At 40.6% G+C, this 21,124-nt stretch overlaps 1 protein-coding gene and 3 pseudogenes across 5 annotated transcripts in view; 2 read left to right on the top strand and 2 right to left on the bottom strand.

Moving 5' to 3' along the window:
* The window catches only part of PP2D1 (protein phosphatase 2C like domain containing 1), a 27,413-nt gene extending 6,852 nt beyond the window's left edge, over nt 1–20,561 (bottom strand). For 2 of the 5 annotated variants that reach the window (XM_054552522.2, XM_054552521.2), the window contains exons 1-2: nt 20,312–20,546; nt 8,837–9,903 (exon numbers count right to left, since the gene is read on the bottom strand). In XM_054552522.2, the coding sequence (XP_054408497.1) occupies nt 8,837–9,903; nt 20,312–20,334 (1,090 nt within the window). In that variant the 5' untranslated portion in view covers nt 20,335–20,546. Of the gene's footprint in view, nt 1–8,836; nt 9,904–12,656; nt 12,741–20,311 lie in introns of those variants that run through there. The other 3 variants (XM_002814017.5, XM_054552520.2, XM_054552519.2) reach the window with 3 other exon arrangements.
* On the top strand, nt 4,970–5,092 carry LOC112132782 (U4 spliceosomal RNA; annotated as a pseudogene).
* On the bottom strand, nt 15,255–16,190 carry LOC134761140 (histone deacetylase complex subunit SAP18-like; annotated as a pseudogene).
* Nucleotides 20,411–21,124, top strand: LOC112132660 (large ribosomal subunit protein eL39-like; annotated as a pseudogene).

Here is a 21,124-nt window from a genome sequence, read left to right as displayed (position 1 = left end):
ATGTTTCATTTCAGACCCATTTATAAAAGAATTATAAGAAAATACAAAGTAGACTTACAGGCTTAAGATAGTAGGCAGTGGTAACTTGGAACTTGGGGAAAATTGAAATAGTTACTGGGGAAAGGAAAAATTACAATTATAAAGGAGCATAAGTAAATTAGGATTGCATGTAAATAAGGTTAGGGGAAACAGTCTGTATCCAGTTTTTCTTCAGTGCTGTAGTTTCAGCAAAAGAGGCTGAATTTGTTTAATTTTATGCATGGACAGGAGCTTTGTAACTTCCTAAGAATGGTTAGCATAAGAGCCTTACTCATGTTGAACTAGCTTTCATTGGATGTTCAGAATGTCCTTTTGTTTTATAGATGTATGATCATGAAATTCATGTCCGTTGTTCATTGCTCACCATTGTACCCCTAAAGCCTAACTATATTACACACAAGTCTCAACTATGTGTGAAATATTTGTTGAATGTGTTCTCAGAATCAGGTTTGTAAACATGTGAGAGTTCCTCAGCACCACCATAAAAAAAAACGGAGAAGGGGAAGAGAAGGTATATAAAATGTCAGTGTTAAGAATTTGGCTTTTTTCCTGCACAAAATTGAAGGAGATTCTGGAGTTGAATTAGACTTTAGGGGAAAACGGTAGGGGTGGGGATAATTTTAAAAGCAACTTATTAAACTAGTCCAAATGAACACATTTTCATGCCCATGGAAACAATCACATCTAGAGAAGAAAGGCAACTGAGGTCTGCAAATACAGCATTAGTGATGAATGAAGACAGAAAGGTCCACATAAAAATGAAGACATCCTAAAAACAGGAGAAAGCTAGTACTGTTCATTTGAAGTAACCAGACTTCAAGCCTGAAAGACTGGAGTCCTGGCTCACTCACTGGTTATATAAGCTTGTATAACGCTTTGATGAGCTTTAGTCTTCTGATATATTAAAAATGTGATTATCCTTTCCTCACAGATTTTGAAGATTAGATGAAAGGAGTAATGTGGCAATCTTGAGAAGGGAAGGGGCCTTCAGGTGGCCACCAATTTAAAAATTGTGATAGCCAGCTGTGGTGGCGCAGGCTGAAGGCCTAGCTACTTGGGAGGCTGAGGCAGGAGGACCGCTTGAGGCTAGGGGTTCCAGGCTGCAGTATCCTCTGAGTGAGCCTAAGAATAACCACTGCGCTCCTGGCTACATAGCAAAACCTCATCTCAAAAGAAAAAGAATAATAGAGAAATAAATAGTGGGTAAAGTTGTGAAATGGTGGGTAAAGTTGTGCCTGGTCTCTGAATCTACTGTGAGCTTATGAGACAGAAAGCTAGGACACTAGAAATAAAAGTAGTTTACAGGGCCTCATTAAAAAGAATTAACAAATGTACAATCTAGACATAAAGATATTGGAATAGCAGATACACTAAAGCACTCAAATATTAAAAAGGAGCAGTAATGAGGCAGTCTGGGTCTTAGATTGACCCTTCCACTGAGAACAAGTAAATATCCTGGATAATATAGCAGAAAGTGCAAAATACTCAAGACGAATAATGACTAAATTCAGGTATACCAAGAGCAGAAACCAGCTTTTACCTGAGACCATGTATTGAGCCGAATCCACATTAAATTTTCACAAGGTGGCCAGGTGCAGTGGCTCATACCTATAATCCCAGTACTTTGGGAGGCCAAAGCAGGTGGATCACTTAAGGTCAGGAGTTTGAGACCAGCCTGGCCAACATGGTGAAACCCCGTCTTTACATAAAACAAAATTAGCTGGGCATGGTGGCACATGCCAGTAATCTTAGCTCCTTGGGAGGCTGAGGCAGGAGAATCGCTTGGACCCTGAATCCAGCAGGTGGAGGTTGCAGTGAGCCAAGATCGAGCTACTCTACTCCAGCGTGGATAACAGAGCAAGACTGTTTGTTTGTTTGTTTGTTTTGAGACGGAGTCTCGCTCTGTCGCCCAGGCTGGAGTGCAATGGCATGATCTCAGCTCACTGCAACCTCTACCTCCCGGGTTCAAGCAATTCTCTGCCTCAGCCTCCCAAGTAGCTGGGATTACAGGTGCCCACCACCACACCCGGCTAATTTTTGTATTTTTTAGTAGAGATTGGGTTTCACCATGTTGGCCAGGCTGGTCTTGAACTCCTGACCTTGTGATCCACCCACCTCGGCCTCCCAAAGTGCTGGGATTACAGGAGTGAGCCACTGCACCAGGCCCAATTCTGTCTTAAAAAAAATCACAGGTTTATGAAACAGGAGACAAAACCTAGGGCTTGTCCAAGATGGGGAAGACTAAATGGCTCACCACAACAAAGCTAGGACCCCAAAGGACGATGGCCTCACTGAAACAGGGAACCAAAAATAAACCTATGCCTGTTGCCACCACACAGACTACAGAAAAAATGACTATTTCAAATCATGCCAAAGAGAAAGAGGGAAGAAAGGAAGCTACAAAGAACTTGGAACTGGCTTAACATTGTAGCTCACATCTGTAATCCTGTGAGGAAAGGATAATCACGTTTAATACATTAGAAGATTAAAGCTCATCAAAGCATCAGAGCACTTTGGGAGGCCAAATGGGAGGATCACTTGAGTCCAAGAGTTCGAGACCAGCCTGGGCAACATAACAACACCCCATCTCTGCAAAGCAAAGAATGTGAAACCACCAACCTTCATGTATTTGTAGTCTGAAAGCCTCAAATGGATCACTTAGTACATATTGATAGTGTCAACAGGCAGACACCAGGCAGGAGCAAATGCAGTACTCTGGATGACACATCTCTCAAATAATTCCCCTAAACATACATTATATGGAATTTCTTATCTTTCTGGTCAAGATACAACAACAGTGACTGGATTTACACTTTCATCTGTTTTGAAGAGACAGAGCCAAGAGTCCAGGGAAACCAATGCAGCTAGAGCTTGCCGAGGACAGAATACCAGAGAGGAAAGAGAGGCACAGAGAATTCCAGATATCTTTCGAGGGTCTTTCTGAAGTGAGTCTTTCTCAAGTGTTTAGATAGGTACTGGTGAATACATGTGTGTGAGGAAACTCCACAACACTGGGAAAAGAAACATTTGAAAAGGATTAGAGGGAGCATTGCTGAGGACTCATAGGGCTGGAGAATAATTCCTGTTCCAACCAGCCAGACTGAAAAGATATTAATTTGTGAATCATTAGGTAGCATGCTTAGGAATGTTTTGCCTCAGTAGTAGAGAATAATTAGACCAAACTCAACACTGCCCTGGACTTGCCTGATAAATTACAAAAACAGGATCTAAAAGGATCAAACTATTTCCAAGTAATTTCATCCCAAAACAAAGCTGAAGACCATATATCCAAAAACACACATTTACTCCTAACACCCACAACCTGTCAATGTGTTCTTATTGGCAAAAAAAAAAAAAAAAAGTTTTTGCGGTTGTAGTTAAGGATCTCAAAATGATACCATTCTGGATTATCCAGCTGGGCCCAAATTCCAATGAGAAATGTCTTTGTAAGAGATACACAGAGTAGAGATACATGGGTGGTACAGTAAAATGCCATGTGAAAATCAAGGCAGAGACTGGAATTATGCAGCTGTGAGTGAGGGAATGCCTGGAGCCACCATAAGCTGGAAGACCCAAGGAAGGATTCTACCCTAGAAGAGGCATGGCCCTGTGAACACCTTGACTTCAGGCATCTGGCCTCCCGCAGCATGAGAGAATAAATGTTTGCTGTTTTAAGCCACCAAGTTCGCGGTAATTTGTTACAGCAGCCTTAGGAAACTAGTACACCAGGCATGCCAATAAGAAGGAAAATAACACCCATGATAAGTGAGAAGTCAATCAATTGAAACCAACTCCAAAATGGCACAGATGATGCAATTAGCAAGCATGGATGTAAGTTATTATAACTGTATGCCATTTGTTCAAAAGTTAGAGACATATATGATTTTTTAAAAGTAGTATCTTTTCATACTACAATGGAATAGAACTAGTAATCAATAGCAAGAGGAACATTGGAAATTGTACAAATACATGGAAATTAACATGCTCCTCAACAATCATAGGGTCAGTGAAAAAATTAAAAAGGAAATCAAAAACTTCTTGAAACAAATGAAAATCAAAATATAACATACCAAAACCTATGGGATGCAGCAAAAGTGATACTAACAGGGAAGTTTATAGTAATAAACTCCAAAAAAACAATGTAACAATGCACTGCAAGAAACTAGGAAAGCCAGGACAAACCAAACTCAAAATTAACAGAAGGAAAAAAAATAAAGATCAGAGCAGAATTAACCAGGGTAGACACTAAAAAATACACACAGGAGCAATAAAACAAAAGGTTGTTTTTATGAAAATATTTTAAAAGTCAATAAACCATTAGCTAGCCTAAATAAGAAAAAAGAGAGAAAATCCCAAAAAAATCAGAAATGAAAAAGGAGACATTACAACAGATGCCACTGAAAAACAAAAAATCATTAGAGACTATTTGAACAACTATACCTTAACAAATTAGAAAACCTAGAGGAAATGGATAAACACGTGGACACATACAGCCCTACCAAGATTGGACCAGGAGGAAATAGAAAACCTGAACAGACCAATAACAAGTAGCAGGATTGAGTCAGTAATAAAAAGTCCCCCAAATGAAAAGCCCGGGACCAAATGGCTTCACTGCTGAATTCTACCAAACTTATAAAAAAGAATTAATACCAATTCTTCTCAAACTGTTTCAGAAAACTGAAGAGGAAGGAATTCTTTTTAACTAATTCCATGAGCCCAGCATTACCTGGATACCAAAATCAGAGAAGACACAACAAAGAAGAAAACTATAGGCCAATATCCCTGATGAATGTAGATGTGAAAATCCTCAACAAAATACTAGCAAGCAGAATCAAACAACATATATTTTTTTTTTAAAAAAAGCACCATGATCAAGTGGGATTTATTCCAGGGATGCAAGAATGGTTCACATAGAAATCAGTAAATGTGAAGCTTTGTGCAGAGGCAGTATCATAGCCAGTGAGGTTTAGCCACGTTGTGATTATTGCTAATTGAAAACTTTTCCCCATAGCTCACTGTGACGACTTGTAATACAGCAAGCATTAAAAATAAAATAAATATGACACATTACCAACAGAATGAAGGAGAAATACCATATGATTATCTCAATAGATGGCCAAAAATTTTTTTGATAAATTTAACATCTCTTCATGATAAAACTTCTCAACAAATTAGGCATAGAAGAAACATATCTCAACATAAGAAAGGCCCTGCTATGGTATGTATTTTTGTTCCCCCCAAACATCACGTTGAAATTTTATCAACAATGTTGGAGATGGGGTCTGATAGATATTTGAGTCATGGGGAGCAGATCCCACTACTGAGATACCTGCACCCCCACGTTTTGTGCAGCACTATTCAAAATAGTAAAGATACAGGGTCAACTTTATGTCCATCAGTAGATGAATGGATAAAGAAAATGTAGTATATGTACACAATGGAATACTATAAAGCCATGAAAAAGAAGGAAATTCTGTCATTTGTAGCAACATGGATGGAACTGAGGACATTATGTTAAGTGAAATAAGTCGGACCGGAAAGACAAACATTACATGTTCTCTCTCATATGTGGATCCTAAAAATTGTCAATCTCAATGAGGTAAAGCAGAATGATGGTTACCAAAGATTGGGAAAGGTTGGGGATGGGGCAGGAGGAGATAAAGTAAGGTTGGTTAATAAGTACAAACAGGCCAGGCACAGTGGCTCACCCCTGTAATCCCAGCACTTTTGGGAGGCTGAGGTGAGCGGATCACAAGGTCAGGAGTTAGAGACCAGGCTGACCAACATGTTGAAACCCTGTCTGTACTAAAAATACAAAAATAGGCCGGGCACAGTGGCTCACGTCTGTAATACTAGCACTTTGGGAGGCAGGGGAGGGTGGGTCACCTGAGGTCAGGAGTTCGGGACCAGCCTGACCAACATGGTGAAACCCTGTCTCTACTAAAAATACAAAAATTAGCCAGCTGTGGTGGCATGCACCTGTAATCCCAGCTACTCAGAAGGCTGAGGCAGGAGAATGGCTTAAACCCAGGAGGCGGAGGTTGCAGTGAGCCGAGATCGCGCCACTGCACTCCAGCCTAGGCAACAGAGTGAGACTCCGTCTCAAAAAAAAAGAAAGGTGCAAACATACAGTTAGAGACAAGGAATAAGTTCTAGTGTTTGATAGCACATTAGGGTGACTATAGTTAACAATAATTCACTGTATATCTTAAAATAGCTAGAAGAGTTGAAGTGTTCCCAACACAAAGAAATAATACACATTTCAGGTGATGAATATCTTAAATACTCTGATTTGATCATTACATATTATATGCATATATCAAAATGCCACATGTACCCCATAAATATTTACAATTATTATGTATCAATAAAATAGATAAACATTTTTAAAAAGAATGTGAGTTTGGCAGTACCTTTTTCTACATGCACAAATCGAACATGTATTCAATGGCTTCATCATTGAACTCATATTTCATTATAAGGTAATAATTTTTTTTAAATTCTAGAGTCATGATGACGTTGATATATTATGAATTTTAAACAAGGAAACCCAATTCCCTTGTTATAATTAATCCTGTTCTATAAAATACAAAATAATTCTTGAAAAATTTGTGTAAAATTTTTTTCTTATGGCTGAAAGTCATTTAAAGTTCTTTCTTACAGAAGTACTTTTGTAGCTAAATCATGACCTCAGGTTCTCTCTTTTACAATTTGAATTTTTTTCACCCATGTGTCTTTCTATGAAAATGCAACATGCCTAGATGCAAACACTTTAACACCATTGTATAGGCCTGGAAATTAAATCCAACTGTTTGACCTGGAGATTAGAACCAACCAATCAGCAGTGTGTCTAGACCTTTTTTTTTTTTGAGACGGAGTCCTACTCTGTTACCAGGCTGGAGTGCAGTGGCATGATCTCAGCTCACTGCAACCTCCGCCTCCTGGGTTCACACCATTCTCCTGCCACAGCCTCCTGAGTAGCTGGCATTACAGGCATGCGCCACCACTCCCAACTAATTTTTGTATTTTTAGTAGAGACAGGGTTTCACCAGGTTGGCCAGGATGGTCTCGATCTCCTGACCTCGTGATCCACCCACCTTGGCCTCCCAAAGTGCTGGTTACAGGCGTCAGCCACCGCGCCCAGCCATTTTTTTATTTTTTATTTTTTTGGAGACGGAGTCTCGCTTTGTCGCTCAGTTTGGAGTGCAGTGGTGTGATCTCAGCTCACTGCAACCTCCGCCTCTCAGGCTCAAGCGATTCTCCTGCCTCAGCCTCCTGAGTAGCTGGGATTACAGGCGCCTTCCACGACTGGCTAAATTTTTTTTTGTGTGTGTGTATTTTTAGTAGAGATGGGGTTTCACTATGTTGGCCAGGCTGGTCTCAAACTCCTGACCTGAGGTGATCCACCCACCTCAGCCTCCCAAAGTGCTGGAATTACAGGCGTGAGCCACCACCCACGGCCGTGTCTAGACATTTAATGACAGTATCCACTTATTGAATATGTCATAATTTGTCATATTAATTTTACAAAGACTATTATAATTAATGATATCTTCTATAGGGGTCCCAATTCCAAGAATATGGATCAGTTCACAGATTGGCCTTAAATCTGTAATGATTATGTCTATGAACTATTTGGAACCTCATCATAGAGCCTGAGAAATGACAAAGACTGTGAGGCAGTGGACATGCACTTAGCTTTCTTGGTATTGTTTAGTCTGAAGTCCTTGACATTTCAGGCTCAGAACCAGGCTGGATCAGAAACAGGCTGACTTTCTGGCACCTTGACATTTCTTGTAGTATGTGATTATCTGGCCTTGCAACACTGTCTCTGCTACAAAGTCCCACTCGCGGAGGCCCAGCCTCCTCAGGCTTTGGAAACAGTCACTTAAGAGGTAACATGATATGGTAGGACTGATTTCCAACTCCAATTCCTATTACTTCTGAGACCTTGAACAAATTATCTCACATTTTTTAGCTTTAATTTCTCATCTGAAACATTGGGTTAACAATACTTAGATATCACTAGATATCAAAGTTATTGTAAGACTAGATGAGGAAATTACTCTGTATTCAATATTCAGTAAGTGGACACTATCATTAATGATAATTCTATCTATGAAAAGGGTAGTAGAACTGTAGTTAAGTATCTCATGGAACTCAGTGTGGAACTCATGTCAATTTTGCTAAAAAGTTTTACCTTTGAGCTTTCCATTTTGGCAAGTTCCTAAACTTCCTGAAATGACTTTTAAACAACAGAGGTAACTTCTTAAAGAAGAGAATACACGCTCATAAAACTGAGGCATGAACTATTACTCTCTCTCAGATGAAATAGACGCTACTTGGCCAGTGAGCATGAGAATGACCTATTGCAAATACAGTTATCAGAGTAACTGACCAATTTAAACAACTACACTAACAATGAGCAAACAACTTCCCATTTTTCTGAAAAAAGGAAGTGTACAAAATGTTTTTAATTTTGTTCAGATTTAAGCATATGTAGTATCTTTGCTTTTCATCCTTATCAACAACTCTATTGCTACCCCTTTGGGAAAATTTAACATATTTGTCACATTATATCATATCTGTGCCTTTTTAAAAAATAATTACAATTATTTTTGTGCCTGCAATCTGCATTTAAATTGTGGTTATTTGTTGTTTCTTATATTGATCAATGCAATTTCTAGGTACTAAGTCACTAAATAATAGACCATAAAAAATTGTGGAAGCATGAGGGGTTTTGCTGCGAGGAACCAAAAACATAAAGGTGTTATTTGGTGCTATTCAGTGTACATACCAGTGTTTGCAACATGTAATATTCCAGAAATTATTTTTGGCATCTCCTGGGAAGGGGAGCTCTCTGCCAACCCATCATGGTTATTTTTTCTTTTGCAATTCTTATGAGCATAAGGACTTTTAGGTTTGCCTTCCAATATACAAGTAACTGCAGAGCAGCCACTCCATTGAACCCTGGACACTTCTTTTCTTCCAAGACCTAAAAGCCTATCCATTCTCCAAAATGCTTTTGCAAAGGCTTTGTGTATGTCCTCATACTCACACCTCACTGCTTCTGTTTTGTTTATGGCAGAAAAGAGGTCTTCTATTGCTGTGTATTCTTCTCTAAACACAGTGTAAAAGGAATTGATTATTTGTTGCTCATCAGTTGTCATTTGGTAAGAAGGATCAAATTTGGAAAGCTGATGGAGAAGTAAAACTGGGAGTTCCATTGATGTCAGCTCTGCCGCTGAGGCACCATGATGTCCATCGAACAAACCAAAAAAACACACATTAGGTTTATTCCCAAAATTACTCACTACAGTGAATTTATCATTCATGTCAGCTTTCCATGTAGAATTCCTGTCTTCACAAATGCCCACTCCTTTAATTAATAGATGACATATTTTTTGAGAATGTATGACACTCCTGTCAATGTTATCAAAAATCTTGTAGTATGCTGGTATTTGTTTTTTCCAAAGCAGCTCAAAAGCATTATTAATGCTCTGTAGGGTTTTTTCAGTCAACATAAAAGATGACAATAGTTTAGAAATCATGAACTGTCTCTGAACAGCAATCACTGAGGGCTGTGGTTTCTTTCTACCCATCCATTGGAAACCCAGTGTGGCCAGAGCTACATGTTGCTTCTTATGGAGAAAAATACCAGGTAGGTCAATTTCGTGCTTGCATATAGAACAGGGTAATGTGGTCCGTTGCTCATAGACCTGCTCCTCTTCATGGCGTTTGGTGTGTCTCACTGGTCTTGACTTTTTCTTTCTAAAACGTTTTCTTTTGGGTAAAAGTAGAATATCCTCATCTGAATCAAATGCTGATGTTTTCATATTCCATTCTCTTGATTTCCAAAACACTCTGCAAACAGGATGAAAGATATTTACATGCCAGGATGATGCAGTGAAAATCTCTTCAAGCAGGCTGTTATCATTGCAATTTGATTTGGCTCCTCACAATCTTATATAAGCCTAGGATTAAATATTCTGAGTCATATTTCTCAAAAAACATGTAAGTACTCAATTAATTGGTGATTGACCTGTGTCTGCCTGAAATAAATTAGGCAAAAATTCCAAAAAGTCAGCTAGACATCTGAGCAAATGCTCAGATAAATCATCACGGTATTTTACCTTAGACATGTGAAAGTATGTATTTGAGACCTGAGATTCTGATTTCTAATATGGACATACAGTCATGTATTGCATAATGATGTTCCAGGCAATGATGGATCATATGCAACGGTGGTACCAAAAGATTGTAATGGAGCCAAAAAATTCCTATTGCCTAGTGACATCATTGTTGTCTCAATGTCATAAAGTGCAACATGTCACTTATGTTTTTGTGGTGATGCTGGTGTCAACAAACCTACTGTGTTGCCAGTCAAATAAAAGTATAGCAAATACAAGGCCAGGCACGGTGGCTCACACCTGCAATCCCAACACTTTAGGAGGCCGAAATAGGCGGATCACTTGAGGTCAAGAGTTCAAGACCAGCCTGGCCAACATGGTGTAACCCCGTCTCTACTAAAAACACAAAAATTAGGCCAGGCGCGGTGGCTCACACCTGTAATCCCAGCACTTTAGGAGGCTGAGGTGGGCTGATCACGGGGTCAGGAGTTCAAGACCAGCCTGGCCAACATGGTGAAACCCCGTCTCTACTAAAAATACAAAAAATTAGCTGGGCATGGTGGCAGGTGCCTGTAATCCCAGTTACTCAGGAGGCTGAGGCAGGAGAATTGCTTGAACCTGGGAGGCGGAGGTTGCAGTGAGCCGAGATGGTGCCACTGCACTCCAGTCTGGGTGACAGAGCAAGACTCCATCTCAAAAAGAAAAAAAAAAGTATAGCAAATACAAGTATGTACAGAACGTAATACCTGATAATGATAAATTACTATGTGACTGGCTTATGTGTTTATGATAGTATACTTTTTATTGTTATTTTAGAGTGAACTCCTTATATTAAAAAAAAATTAACTGTAAAACAACCTCAGACAGGCCCTCCAGGAGGTATTCCAGAAGAAGTCATTGTTCACATAGATGACAACTCCATGTGTTATTGCTCCTGAAGACCTTCCAGTGGAACAAGATGTGGAGGTGAAAGACAGTCATAATCGCAACTCTGTGTAGGCCAAGGTGTGTATTTTAGTTTTTTTTTTTAAAGGTTAAAAAGTTTTAAAATTTAAAACTAATTTTAGTTAAATTTTTTAATAAAAATAAAATTTAGCTGGGTGCGATGGCTCACACCTGTAATCCCAACACTTTGGGAGGCCGAGGCGGGTGGATCACCTGAGGTCAGGAGTTCGAGACCAGCCTGGCCAACATGGTGAAACCCCGTTTCTACTAAAAATACAAAAAATTAGCTGAGCGTGGTGGCTTATGCCTATAATCCCAGCTACTTGGGAGGCTGAGGCAGGCGAATTGCTTGAACCCAGGAGGCAGGAGGCAGAGGCTGCAGTGAGCAGAGATGGTGCCACTGCACTCCAGCCTGGGTGACAGAGTGAGACTCCATCTCAAAAGATAAATAAATAAATAATTTAAAATTCTAGTTAAAATTTTAATCAAAAAATTAAAAACAGAAAAAAGCCCCTAGAATAAGGATATGAAGCAAGTACTTTTTGTACAGCTGTACAATGTGTTTGTCTTTTAAGCCAAATGTTACAAAAGAATCAAAAAGTTGTAAAAATTTAAACGTTTACAAAGTAAAAAGTTACTGTAAGCTAAGATTAATTTATTATTGAAGAAAAAATATTGTTTATAATTTTAGTGTAACCTAAGTGTATGGGGTTTATAACATCTGCCGTAGTGTGCAATAATGTGCTAGACCTTCCCACTCATCACTCACTCATTGACACCCAGAGGGACTTCCAGTCCTGCAAGCTTTATTCATGGTAAGTGCCCTATTTTAAAATGTTGCATTTTTTATTCTTTGTACAATGTCGTATTGTACCTCTTCTGTGTTTAGGTACACAAATACTTTCCATGTGTTACAATTGCCTACAGTATTCACTACAGTAACACACTGTACAGGTTTGTAGCCCAGGAGCAATAGGCTATAGCATATAGCCTAGGTGTTAGTAGGCTGCACCATCTAGGTTTGTGTAAGTACACTCTATGACGTTCACACAATAGTGACATTGCCTAACGATGCACTTCTCAGAAAGTATCCCCATCATTAAATGATGCATGACTGTAATTACTTTTGTACTGCATTTCGTCTGCCTTAAAACACTTCTGTTCTAATTAGAGGGTTCACAAGAAAATGAATGGATTATGCCAAAACCCAGCAGAATAAGAAAAAGAATTGATAGTAAGGACAGAATTTTTTAAAAAACTACAATGAAGAGGTATGGGGCAAGGATAGGAAAGAAAAGATGTAGCGCTGGATGATACATTTCTGGAAAGCAGGCATCATTTTATACCCCTTCCTATCAGAAACATCTAGCACTGTACTCAGCACCTGGGGCCATTTTTATCCATTTCATGCACAATTTCTAGGGCATGAGATATTTCCAAGGGCCTATGAAAAGTTAGAGACCAGAAAAAAAAAATACTTTGGTTACAAAATATTTTAAAACTTGATAAAAATCAAAGTTAGCTGGGTGCAGTGGCTCATACCTGTAATCCCAGCACTTTGGGAGGCCGAGGCAGGGAGATCACTTGAGGCCAGAAGTTTGAGACCAGCCTGGGCAACATAGTGAGGCCTCGTCTCTATTAACAATTAAAAAAAAAAAAGTCAGGTGTGATGGTATGCATGCCTATAGTCTGAGCTACTCAGGAGGCTGAGATGGAAGGATTGCTTGAGCCTGGGAGGTGGAGGCTGCAGTGAGCCATGATTGCACCACCACACTCCAGCCTGGGCTACAGATCGAGACCCTGTCTCAAAAATAAATAAATAAAGTAACTTTATATATATATATATATATTTATTTATTTATTTTTTTGAGACGGAGTTTCACTCTTGTTGCCCAGCCTGGAGTACAATGGCACAATCTCGGCTCACCGCAACCTCCACCTCCCGGGTTCAAGCGTTTCTCCTGCCTCAGCCTCCCAAGTAGCTGGGATTATAGGCATGCACCACCACACCTAGCTAATTTTGTATTTTTAGTAGAGACAGGGTTTCTCCATGTTGGTCAGGCTCGTCTTGAACTCCCAACCTCAGGTGACCCACCTGCCTTAGCCTCCCAAAGTGCTGGGATTACAGGCATTAGCCACTGTGCCCAGCCATAAATATTTATGAAATGTGACATTACAAAAACTAGTCAACTTCAACTCAATTCATATATAAATTGTATTTGAGATGGGTACATTTTAATGTGTTATAGTAATGAGGGATGGAGCCTACGACACTAAGAATACTTGGAGCCTCTAAGTACTTCAAACATCTCAGATACATAATAGATATTCAACAATCGAATATCTATTGATATTCTATAGATAGTTGGTAGTTAGATAAGAAATTAACCCATTTAATTATACTGACAATATGATAATAATAATAATGAAATATATTTTATTGTAAAAGGTATACATCATCATGTTCTTAAGTTCAATGCAGAAGGATACAAAGTAGAAAACAAAAGAATGTTTTTGTCTTCCCACCCCACTTGAACCCGGGAGGTGGAGGTTGCGGTGAGCTAAGATCAAGCCATTGTACTCCAGCCTGGGCAACAAACCCCAGCCCCAATAGTAATTATGTTATCTATCTTTCCAAATATAAATTTGAATATAAGATCTTTTCTGGCCCTGCGCAGTGGCTCATGCATAATCCCAGCACTTTGGGAGGCCGAGGCAGGTGGGTCACTTGAGGTCAGGAGTTTGGGACTAGCCCAGCCAACATGGTGGAACCCTGTCTCTACTAATAGTACCCCAAAAATTAGATGGGCGTGATGGCACGCCTGTAATCTCAGCTATTCGGGAGGCTGAGGCAGGAGAATCGTGTGAACCCGGGAAGTGGAGGTTGCAGCGAGCCAAGATCAAGCCACTGCACTCCAGCCTGGGCGACAGAGCGAGACACTGTTTCAAAAATGAAAACAAACAAATAAACAAATACATTTTCTGAAGGCAAGTAGGGACCCATTTTGCATACCATCCTAAAATCTGATGTTTTCAGTAAATGCTAGGTCATGGACAGGAAGTTTGAATATGGAAAAACAAAACAATACACATCATCCCTAGGTATCTGTGGCGGATTGGTTCCAAGACCACCCTCTCCACGCATGGATACAAAAATCTAAGGATGCTTAGGTCCCTGATATAAATGGCGTAGTATTTGCATCTTCCTTGTATGTTGCCTCACTCTGTCACCCAGGAGTGCAGTGGCCTAGAACTCCTGGGCTCAAGCCATCCTCCCACCTCTGCCTCCATAGTAGCTGTAACTACAAGCATGCACCACCACGCCCGGCTAATTTTTGTATTTTTAGTAGAGATGGGTTTTTGCCATGTTGGCCAAGCTGGTCTCGAACTCCTGGCCTCATGTGATCCACCTGCCCTGCCTCAGCCTCCCAAAGCGCTAGGATTACAGGTGTGAGCTACTGCATCGGCCCTCTCATATACTTGTTTATTTATTTATTTGAGACGGAGTCTTGCTCTGTCGCCCAGCCTGGAGTGCAGTGGTGCAATCTGGGCTCACTGCAACCTCTGCCTCCTAGGTTCAAGCAGTTCTCTCGCCTCAGCCTCCCAAGTAGCTGGGATTACAGATGCCCGCCTAATATATATATACGTGTATATATACACGTATATATACACATATACGTATATATACACATATATACACATATATGTATACGTATATATGTACATATATACACATATATGTATACGTATATATGTACATATATACACATATGTGTATACGTATATATGTACATATATACGTATACATACACACACACACACACACACACACACACACACACACACATATATATATATATAGTATTTTTAGTAGAGATGAGGTTTCACCATGTTGGCCCAGGCTGGTCTTGAACTCCTGACTCAAGTGATCCACCCAGCTCTGCCTCCCAAAGTCCTAGGATTACAGGCGTAAGCCACCGCACCCGGGCCCTCCTGTATACTTTAAATCATCTCTTGATAGAATATATATAATCAATGTAAATGCTATGTAAATAGTTCTTATACTGTGTATTTGTATTATTTTATTGTTGTATTGGTTTATTAGTATTATTATTTTAGGAGGTATTCTGGGAATATTTTCTATCCAAAGTTGGTTGAATTCACAGATGCAGAACCTTCAGATATGGAGGACTGACTCTGTTGTGAAAAATGTAGACTTAAGATTTTTTTTTTAGGGGAGGAAAAAGCACGTAAGTTTACTTTACATAACTGACTGAAAAATACATTCAAGAAATAGTAAATAGAGGCCAGGTGCGGTGGCTCACGCCTGTAATCCCAGCACTTAGGGAGGCTGAGGCTGTCGGATCACCTGAGGTCAGAAGTTCGAGACGACCCTGGCCAACATGGAGAAACTCCGTCTCTACTAAAAATACAAAATTAGCCAAGCGTGGTGGCGCATGCCTGTAATTCCAGCTACTTGGGAGGCTGAGGCAGGAGAATCGCTTGAACCCAGGAGGCGGAGGTGGTGGTGAGCCGAGATCACGCCATTGCACTCCAGCCTGGGCAACAAGAGCAAAAATCCGTCTCAAAAAAAAAAAAAAAAAAAAAAAAAAGAGAGAGAATAAAAGAAATAGAAAATAGAATATAATACGACCTCACGAACACTAAAGGAGTGGGAGTAATCGTTATGTCCCAATAATCTCCTAGTTGTAACTTCCGTGACTGCAGGAGTCATGGAATCACCAGTCCCCTTTCTGCCAGACGTGGTGCTGGCCAATCTCCTTAACTCGATAGCCAGATCTTTTAATATCTGTAAAAACGACTGCAAAATTGAAATGTGTGCCCTTCTTTCTAGCCTCTGGATAGACTTATTTTACTAAGCTCAGTTCTTTCAAGGTTGCATCTATCCAAGTGTAGGTCGCCAGCACGCTGGACGGTATGTTTCCTAGGGAGAACTCGACCATTCGGTGGCGGCGGCTGTTACTGGCGGCAGCGGGCCTATCTGCTTGTGGGGATCAGCTTCTGAAGCTCCTTCTTAATTTCCTCCTGGGTAATGCGGGACTCCACAGCCATTTTTCTCCTATGGCCTCAGACTTTGAATAAAAACAAAAACAAGTTGGTCGCGGTGGCTCACGCCTGTAATTCCAGCACTTTGGGAGGCCGAGGAGGGCGGATCACGAGGTCGGGAGTTTGAGACTATCCTGACCAACATGGTGAAATCTGTCTCTACTAAAAATACAAAATTACCTAGGAGTGGTGGTTCATGTCTGTAATCCGAGCTACTAGGGAGGGTGAGGCAGGAGAATCGCGTGAATCCGGGAGGTGGAGGTTGCAGGGAGCCGAGATCATGCCATTGCACTCCAGCCAGGGCAACAAGAGCGAAACTCCGTCTCAAAACAAACAAGACAACCAAACAAAAAAACAAACAAAAAAAAACTGTCCCTGGGCGGGCGCTGTAGCTCACACCTGTAATCTCAGCTACTCAGGATGCTGACACTGGAGGATGCTTGAGCCCAGGAGGTTGAGTCTGCAGTGAGCTGTGATCGCGCCACTGCACTCCACCTGGGTTACAGAGGGAGACCAGGTCTCCTAAACAAAAAAAATTCATTTACTAACTGTGTAACCTCAGTCAAGTCATTTAACCTCTCTGAGCATCTGCTTTCTTATCTGTAAAATGCACAAGGTTGCTTTTAGCCTCAAATGAGGTAAATGGTGAAAGAGTAAAGAGGGGACACTAAAAAAAAAGCCTGCTCATTCTGCCCTAAGTGAAAAGGACACTGAGAACTATGCCAAATAAAAATACATTACATAAAGAAATGAAATTACAATGCTCGGCTGGGCACGGTGGCTCACGCCTGTAATCCCAGCACTTTGGGAGGCCGAGGCGGGTGGATCACGAGGTCAGAAGATCGAGACCATCCTGGCTAACATGGTGAAACCCCGTCTCTACTAAAAACTACAAAAAATTAGCTGGGCGTGGTGGTGGGTGCCTGTAGTCCCAGCTACTCGGGAGGCTGAGGCAGGAGAATGGCGTGAACCCGGGAGTCGGAGCTTGCAGTGAGCCAAGATTGCGCCACTGCACTCCAGCCTGGGCGACAGAGTGAGACTCCGTCTCAAAAAAAAAAAAAAAAAAGAAAAGAAATTACAACACTTAGGGAGAAATGTGTTCTATGTAAAATTAATTAAGAAACAATCAGGAGATCAATGGGAGAGGATTGTTTTAACGACCTGTATTTGAGAACTGTGTAATGTGTAGTTACCAATATGTTGTGGTAAGTTGTTTATATCATCACTTAGTTACAGCTATGTTACACGGTTTAAGAGAAAATGAACTTGGCCAGGTGCAGTGGCTCACACCTGTAGTCTCAACACTTTGGGAGGCTGAGGTAAGAGGGTTTCTTGAGGCCAGGAGTTGGGGACCAGCCTGGGCAACATAGTGAAACCCCTTCTCTACAAAAAACTTAAAAATTAACTGGGCATAGTGGTGCACACCTGTAGTCCCAGCTACTTGGAGAATGAGCGGGGAGAATTGCTTGAGCCCAGGATTTTGAGGTTTCAGTGAGCTATGATAGTGCCACAATACTCTAGCCTGGGTGACAGACTGAGACCCTGTCTCAAAAAAATACAAAAAGTATATTAAATTAAAAATAAAATGTGAGCTGTATAAATAAAACAATTAGAAGAAATATATGTAAATTAAAAATGAATGGAAAATAATGTAATGGCCATAGAAAACAAGGTAAATATCTTTAAGATGCTAGCCAGTAGAATTTGAATCCTGTAAATTATGCAAAAATCACTTCTAGGAAGGAAAGCCTTCTGTGATAAATGATAATAGTGCACTATGTGATAGGCAAAAGGGCTTTAGCAACTTCATACATGGTTTACACATGGCAATATAAATAAAAATTAAAGAGGCAAGCAAAACTGATGAATTTGAAATGTTTTGCCACTTTATTTGTATTTAATTCCCTGAAGCGTACAACTGTATTGGATACAGCTACTTATCCCTGTAGTAAAACTTTATTTACAAATGTCCACATTATAAATACTTCTAGAACTATTTGCATTTTGGGACGCCTTCATGGTTTTCCCTCACCAACGATTTTTTTCCTTTTTTAATGGAAAATTTTAAAATTACACAAAAATAGAGTATAATAAGTCCCCATATACTCATCACTAGCTTCCACTGTCATCAGTATCTTTTTACTCCTGTTTCTTCTATATCCCCATCCACCTTATTTTATGTTATTTTATTTTATTTGAGCTGGAGTCTTGCTCTGTCACCCAGGCTGGAGTGCAGTGGCGCTATCTCAGCTCACTGACATCTGCCTCCCGAGTTCAAGCAATTCTTCTGCCTCAGCCTCCTGAGTAGCTGGGACTACAGGTGCCTGCCACCATGCTTAGCTGATTTTTGTATTTTCAGTAGAGACGGGGTTTCACCATGTTGGCCAGGCTAGTCTTGAACTCCTGACCTCAAGTGATCTGCCCACCTCAGCCTCCTAAAGTGCCGATTTACAGGTGTGAGCCGCTGCGCCCAGCCTGTTATTTAATTTTATCACAATTTTTACTGGAGTATTTTAATGCCAATCTCCAAATCATATCAACTCACCCATAAATACTTCAGTCTCAACAGTCTAATCAAATCACTTCTTCAATACCTACAATAGGCCAGGCGCAGTGGCTCATGCTGTAATTCCAGCACTTTGGGAGGCCGAGGCGGGCGGATCACCTGAGGTCAGGAGTTCGAGACTAGCCTGACCGACATAGAGAAACCCCATCTCTACCAAAAAAATACAAAATTAGCCGGGCATGGTGGTGCACGACTGTAATCCCAGCTACTGGGGAGGCTGAGGCAGGAGAATTGCTTCAACCCAGGGGTGGAGGTTGCGGTGAGCCAAGATCATGCCATTGCACTCCAGCCTGGGCCACAAGAGCGAAACTCCATCTCAAAATAAATAAATAAATAAATAAAAATAAAAAATAAAAAATACCTACAATAGGCCAGCTACTGTGCAAGGTGCTGAGATGCACAGATGGATGAGGATGCACCCTGCCCTTGAAGCTATGAGGGGAAAAGTTTACAGTGCTGTCCATATGCTCATCCAGGTCATTAATAACAGAATGAAACAGGTCAGGTGGAGCCAAGGACAAAGCCCCATTATTGTGCCCAACCAGGAACCTAGCCCTTCATCTGGCTAGGAATGGTGTAATGGGACCTAAGAAAATGACCTAGGAAAACTCACAGCTGAGACATATTAGCAAGGGGTCCAAGGCAATATCCAAGAGAATGATCAGTTAGCTGGCAGAAGGAGCAAGAGGACCCAGCAAAAGAAATGGACAGGTAAGCAGAGAAGTAGGGGAAGAAACTGCGTCTGTCAAGGCCTTTGAGTGCTTTTGGCCAAAATATATAAAAATATTTTAATTGCTATTTTTTGGTAATATTCATGTAAAGGATGTAGTTTTATGAGCCTTGATGGACTATTGGGAGAATATATAAGGCACCGCAACACTGTGTTTTGATCTGAAGTCAATTACTTATATCAGAACTTCATTTTTCCATATGCCGGGGACAGCCATAATACAGCTCTATCACACATAGGCCATTCTTAGAATGTATTGCATCATTCATATGTTTGTTCATTCATAATAACAAATTAAATAGGCCGGGCACGGTGGCTCATGCCTATAATCCCAGCACTTTGGGAGGCTGAGGTGGGCCTATCACTTGAGGTCAGGAATTTGAGACCAGCCTGGGCAACATAGTGAAACCCTGTCTCTACTAAAAATAGAAAAATTAGCCGGGCATGGTGGCAGGCGCCTGCAGTCCCAGCTACTCGGGAGGCTGAGGTGCGAGAATCACTTGAACCTGGGAGGCGGAGTTTGCAGTGAGCCGAGATCGCGCTATTGCACTCCAGCCTGGGCAACAGAACGAGACTCTGTCTCAAAATAAATAAATAAATAAAATAAGTTAATTAATTAATTAATTAACTATAAAGACATCAGAATAAGAGCATAGAGAGGAATGGAATTCCTCTTTTGTATAAGGTAGAGGGATATATCACTCTTCAATGTACACAGTTTAACAGGAAGCCAGGGTTTCATCTGATAATTAAGAAAGTGGAGGAAAAAAATACTGTAGATATAATTACTCATTGGCTATACTTATTATCCAAAAAAGATTTAAGAAAGTTTACCTTAAAGCATTATTGGTGCTCATGTTCCTTTGGAATTACCTTTGTTTGCCCTCCCTTTATCCCCTTCCCCTGGCCTGTATTTCTCCAACTTGAGTAGTGATGGTGATGGTGGAGGTAGAGGTGAATGTGATGGCTGTGGCAGAAGTAGTGGTAATAGTGATGATAGCGGTGGTGGGCATTCCCCTGACTTGATGGTAGAGCTCCCTGTGTGGAATGTTCACTACATCACCTGGAACCTCAGTCAGAACTCACTTTATGATTCAGAAGGACTGTGAAGCAGTAACATCACAAGTTGTATGAAGTAAACTTTGGAATTTCTGAAAGAAGGAGCATTTGTTAAATATACTGTCTTACTTACTGTTCCTTTCTCCGCCATCGTGGTGTGTGCTTGACTCTGCTTCTCGCCACGTCTTCTCACAAAACTTTCAGGATTAAGCGTTTCCTGGCCAAGAAACAAAAGCAAAATCGTCCCATTCCCCAGTGGATTTGGATGAAAACTGGTAATAAAATCAGTAGAACTTCAAAAGGAGACATTGGAGAAGAACCAAGCTGGGTCTATAAGGAATTCCACATGAGATGGCGCACATATTTATGTTGTGTGAAGGTCACGACCACCTTACTTACCATATCAAGCTGAAAATGTTACCACTATCTGGACAGTTGGACATGTTTTATTGGAAGTATATTTTTTCTTTCTGTGTGTGCTATGAAGGCACTGGTTGGCTGGGTTCAGTAATAAATATGTGAGGTCTTTCGTTTCTCTCTCTGCATATATATGTATACACACACACATATATATGTGTATGTATATAG

This window comes from Pongo abelii, chromosome 2, assembly GCF_028885655.2.
Source record: "Pongo abelii isolate AG06213 chromosome 2, NHGRI_mPonAbe1-v2.0_pri, whole genome shotgun sequence".
Classification (NCBI taxonomy): domain Eukaryota; kingdom Metazoa; phylum Chordata; class Mammalia; order Primates; family Hominidae; genus Pongo; species Pongo abelii.
Note: the sequence above shows the minus strand (reverse complement) of the source record. Positions and strands in the feature narration are given on the sequence as shown.